Raw genomic sequence first — 5527 nt, forward strand, 5'->3', positions numbered from 1 at the left:
CTTTCCTGTGTGCGGGGACTGAAGGACCCTTAGGTACAAGCTGAGCACACAAAAACTCATGCAACTAAATCACTACTGATTTCTAAAATGAGTTCTGCCAGGCCTTCAACTCTTACCATACACCTCCGTCATCTAGACCCTGAAGGGTTCAAGGCAAAGGTTATGTTTTGAAAAGCATGAACTTTACAAAAAAATTAAAATCCAGAGACCACATGGCCTTTATCCAGGGCATTGCCCATATCAAAAGCCATCAATGTGTTCAAAAAAAGGGGAGGGCTCAAACCAGTTTTCAGGTAAACAGAAGATAGGTGATGGCCTGCCCTCCATCTCTGTGGGCCCGTGCAATGCCAAGTGATGAGATCTAAGCTAACACAAAAACACTAATGACAAAATATTCAGATCAGCATATGCATTCCATAGTCAGAGATCCATGACAACCATTAATAACCCCACAATAAAAACCACTTCACACTATACATGCGTGGAAGTTTATTCCTGAGAGCAGGTGCCTGCCTGCATGCACACCTTCTCAGTCAGGTCTCAGAAAACACACTCCCCGGGAAATTACCCAGTCTGTGCTCTTTCTTTTGTCACCAGCAGATGATTATTGTTTTTTTTTTTAAGTTCTAGTCCCTACCACGCATTTGTTCTGCAGGCAGCACAAAGGGTTCGAGGTGAGCTTGACAGCGCTGCAGAGGGCAGGCGTGCCGGCCCTGTGCCTGTCCCCCGGCCCTGTGCCTGTTCCCAACCCTGTGCCTGTGCCCCAGCCCTGTGCCCTGTCCCCAGCCCTGTGCCCTGTCCCAGCCCTGTGCCTGTGCCCCAGCCCTGTGCCCTGTCCCAGCCCTGTGCCTGTCCCCGGCCCTGTGCCTGTCCCCCGGCCCTGTGCCTGTCCCCCGGCCCTGTGCCTGTCCCCGGCCCTGTGCCTGTCCCCGGCCCTGTCCCCGTCCCCCGGTCCTGTGCCTGTCCCCGGCCCTGTGCTTGTGCCCTGTCCCCGCCGCACGTGCGTGAGCAGCGAGGGCAGCACCCGGCGCTACAGCAGCGACAACAGCGAGCACAGCGCGAAGCGGCGCTGCCAGCGGAGCGCCGTGTCCGAGGAGCCCGGCGGCAGCGGCCGGCAGCGTGTAACACGTGCACGGGCGGTGACAGCGGAGGGCCGGCGGGGCCCCGGTCCCTGCGGATAGGCGTGCCCGCCCCATCAGCATGCACACGGGCACCGCCGCCGCACGCGTGCGGCCCCGGCCCCGCGGAGCCGCCGCCCCGGCGGGCGGGACGCTGGGCGCCCAGCGGCCCCTCGGCGGCCGCTGCCCGGCCCCGGCGTGCGGCCCCGGGGCGGGGAAGGACCTCGGCCCCCGCCTCCTCCTCCTCCTTCTCCGGAGGCCGAGCGCGGCCGGGTCCGGCGCCCCCCTCGCCCGCCCCGCGGACGCTCACCCCACGACTCCCTGGCTGTAGTTCCTCTTCTTCCAGGGGGTGCCGGTGTAGAGCGGCTCGGCCAGGCCGGGCTGGGCGCGGGCGGCCGGCTCGTCGGCCGGGGCGGGGGCGCGGCCCAGCAGCAGGCTGTAGTTGAGCCCGAAGGTGCTGGCCTTGTTGTCGCGCTTCCTCTTGTTGCTGGCGGCGGCGCTCGAGCGGCAGGAAGTCGGGCGGGGGGTCGGCGCGGGGGGCGCGGTACATGCCGGGCGGGGAGGCCGGGCCGGCCGCGGCGGGGGCGCTCTGCTGCTGCTGCTGCTGCTGCTGTTGCTGCTGCTGCTCCTGCTGCTGCTGCTGCTGCTGGAAGTAGAGGTTGCGGACCCCCTGCGTGGTCTCCCAGATCTGCATCCACAGGCGGTTCGAGGGGCCGAGCTGCTCTGGCTGGAACCAGGCTATCCGGGGATCCATCAAACGGGGACCCACCCCGGCTGATCCGCTCCCCGCGCCGCGCCGGCCGCCGCCGCCGAGACCCTGTCAGCGGGTCCCAGCGCTAATGGCGGCTCCTATGGAAGGGCAGCTCCGCGCCTGCCTGCTCGCTGCTGCCGCCGTCGCTCCACAGCCCCCGCCCCTCCTGGCGAGCGCGGCGAGGCGGGGCCGGGCCGGGAGAGCCGCCGGCGCAGCGGCCGCGCTCCGAGGGCCGAGCGCTCGCTCGAGGCTCCGGGCCCGCCGCTGCCAGCGCGCCGGGCTCGGCTCGGGCACACGGAGCGGTGCGGGCAGGCCCCGAGCAGCGCTGCCCTGTCGGCACACGGACGGCTGCCGCTGCCCACCCCATCCCAAAACTCTCGTGTGGACGCGTAGGGGTAGTTCAGGGTCTTCTGCCTTTCACTGCGCACCAGAGGAGGGGCAAAGGCACTCGAGGTGCAGCCTTTTTTGTAGACGGAAAAATACATCACATACACAATACCCCAAACAGCAACAGTGAGTAGTACCAGTTCTTGTCAGATTCGGTTTTATTTTTAGTGTTTTCATACTACAGCCTTAAAACATCTTTAATATCAGCTACAAAGTTTCCAGCGTTTTACACGGAGGGCCTGGTGCTTCCCCCACTTGCAGAATTGCATGGCAGATGATTTCCCTTTAGGAAGCTGGAGGTGGAGGGTTTAGAATTAAAAAGTCGCATTCCAATTTCAAGCATTCTGTGAAGTGAACATTTTGCAAAGAAGACTTAGCACCATTTCCTGGTGACAACCAAAGTCTGAAGTTCTGGCTTCTCTCCACCATCCCAGAGCAAAACATACTGTCCTCAGCACTCCTCTGTTATGTCACTGTATGTCTGATCTGTATTGCCCAAGAGAAAATGAACCACAGCAAGAGGGTGAAATCTGGGGTCGAGTTGACAAAGTTAATTGCTTTGAAAACCTGCACCTAAAACTACTCGTGAAAGCCAAATGGAGAATTGGGAAATAACCACTATGAATAACTTTATTTTCCAAACCCCATATTCTTCAGTTATTCTGAAAATTATACGTGTAACAGGAAAAGGTAACAAGAAGAGTCTAAACAATATTCCCTGCACATCAAAAATTCAAATAAAAAAAGTTTCAATTAACAAACTTTTTTAAAAATGCAATGAAGAAAACTTTAAGTCAAATAAATGATTTTACATTACCCTTAAAAAGGTAACAGCAACAGGAAAAATAAACTATTTGTTTTCCTTTTTTAATAAAACTAATTCTGAAAAAAAATCTGTGATTTAGTCTACACTCACAGCACATAAATGTCAACAAGTTTTGTTACAGGACTGAGGTTTATTAATTTACAGGATTCCTCAGTGATAACCATAGTCCCAAGCAAATACAGCCAAGATACAATAGAGGTGGTATTGTAACACAAATGCTTTAGATTAGCAAGTATGCCATGGGGGGCATAAAAAACAAAACCCACTCTTTAATATGGTCAAATTGGGTTTTTTTTTTATCACTGCTTTGAATTTTAACACTTTTATTTACTGAAAAGGGAACTTCCCAGGGAAGGTTATCTGGAAACATCATGCATTTACTAGCTGAATCAGCCATTCTTCCATGAAGTTTTGGAAGTGCTTTTCACTCTCCATTTGAAGGGGCAGAGGAGGGAAGAGGCTAATGTAATATTCCTTAAAAGTTGAAAAAAATTCATGTCAGAGGACAAATGGGATTTTTATCATAGCAGGAACACAAAACCAGGAGAAGCTTTACTGAAAGCCCAAGACATCTTTCAGCATGGTGCAGGGATTTATTTGAGCACCTCATAACACCAGGGCTGCATCAGGACCCTCACTGTGCTGAGAACACACAGCAGCCACAACCCAACAGCAAACAGATTATTACCCTGGGATCTGACTTCAGCTCCCAAATAGTTTGATTAAAATCCATAATGTAACAGTAATGCCAGGAGCTCCTGGCACCCACATTCAAAAGAAAAAAGCAAGTTCCTATATCCTCATGTGTGCAAGCCTCAAATTAGGCTTTATGTGGTCACTGAGTTATGTCTGTATGTTTGATGCCTCTCACAGAGCAGAGAGAAGAAACTTACAGAAATTATACAGAAACAAAATGAAATTTAAGTGAATTTACTTAAATGCCTTCAATTTTTTCCCAGAAGGTACAAAAATTAACCGTTTTAAAATATCTGAAAATTAGACCGAAAACCCCCCCACCACTCAAATAAAAGCTTCTTCAAACAGAAAGGCTCACCATGTGTCAGCCCTGGTGGAAAAACTTCAAGCTCCTTCATTTGCTGTCTGAGACTCAGATTTTGCCAATTATTCTAAAGTTATATATCTTAACAGCTTGTCCAGAACAAACAATATATAGATTGTTTGCTCAAGTCACTTGTGCCAGAAAGGAACAATTACATTATTTTCAATCACCACTACCATTGCCTGAAATGGAATTTGCAACAGTAAATGCAAGGCTAGATATTTCCATCCAATCCTCAGGAATGTTTTTATTGAAAATCCCTCACTAAGGAAACAGAACTTGAGTTTATGGGCATTTTTGGTTGGTTGTTTTATGTTAATATTCCAGAAGATATTAATTTAATTTATAATACTTAAAAAGACGCAAACTAATTTTATTCGTTCTCCTACGGAGTTCTCATTTTGTAATTTTACTGCGCTCTCATTTTTTTTTTCGTAATTGTCTCTCAAAATGCAAACATCAAACCAAGCCAAGTACTAATGGCTGAAGTTATTCGTATTCCTCTAGGAAGGCAATCTTCAGAAAAAAAAAAAGCCCATACTGTGCAAAAAAATTACCTTCAACAAACACCATAACCCCCAAAAAGTTGAACTATTGACTTGACTGTGGTATACAGCCATCTTCTGCTTCTGAATGTCAAGGCATGATGTATAAACAGCAAATACATATTTAAATCTTGCCACTTGTTTCTTTTCATAGAGAGCAAGAATTAAACCACACAAGTGATAATTCCTTATTTCCACGGCTGGGAATTCGACATTTTGCAGGCAGCAAAAACTGTCAGTGATCCTGCTGCTCCTGAACAGGGCAGGGGACCCACAGCCTCCTTCACACTCTACCTGATGGCAGAGCAAGGTAAATTCAGCACCTATTTTGGTATTACAGCTCAGTCAGAGCCAGTTTGCTGTGCTCAGCATCAGGCAGGGACACAAGCAGAGCAGCAATCCATACTTTCCAAGGACTGTGGTTTTTAACTGAAGCACAGATGATGCCTTAGGGACCAGAATAAGCAACCCAATTCAGATACCTGTTTTGATAGCAGTCTTATCTGTGTGATTAGATTAACTGATGAAGATCACTTACATATATTTAGTATCTATTTACTTATGCTACACACAGTTTACATCAGTCCAATTTCTGCCATCAGAAAGATCAAGATCCGTCTTCCCCTTTGTAGGCTGTAAAGGATCTTGTCTTTGTCTGAAGCTTACCCTAGACCTATGAAATAAACCAGTTCAAAGACCCCCAAAACAGTTAATTTTCACATTATCATCACTTCTGCTGCTGCCGCCTTGATTTTCCTTAGTAGTGTCAGTTAGAACAGCTTTTGTAGCCCCAGTCTTGTACACCCTGATTTTCCTTAGTAGATTTTTCCTTCCTGTCAG

At 49.8% G+C, this 5527-nt stretch overlaps 1 protein-coding gene across 1 annotated transcript in view; it reads right to left on the reverse strand.

The window, feature by feature from the left end:
* Positions 1–2024, reverse strand: part of TENT4B (terminal nucleotidyltransferase 4B) — a 39167-nt gene extending 37143 nt beyond the window's left edge. The window contains 2 exon segments of the mRNA XM_039721351.1: positions 1429–1617; positions 1619–2024. Coding sequence (XP_039577285.1) covers positions 1429–1617; positions 1619–1872 — 443 coding nt within the window. The 5' untranslated portion in view covers positions 1873–2024.
* Between the last annotated feature and the right edge of the window lie 3503 nt (positions 2025–5527).

The sequence above is a fragment of the Passer montanus genome, unplaced genomic scaffold, assembly GCF_014805655.1.
Source record: "Passer montanus isolate IOZ18808 unplaced genomic scaffold, ASM1480565v1 scaffold45, whole genome shotgun sequence".
Lineage (NCBI taxonomy): Eukaryota > Metazoa > Chordata > Aves > Passeriformes > Passeridae > Passer > Passer montanus.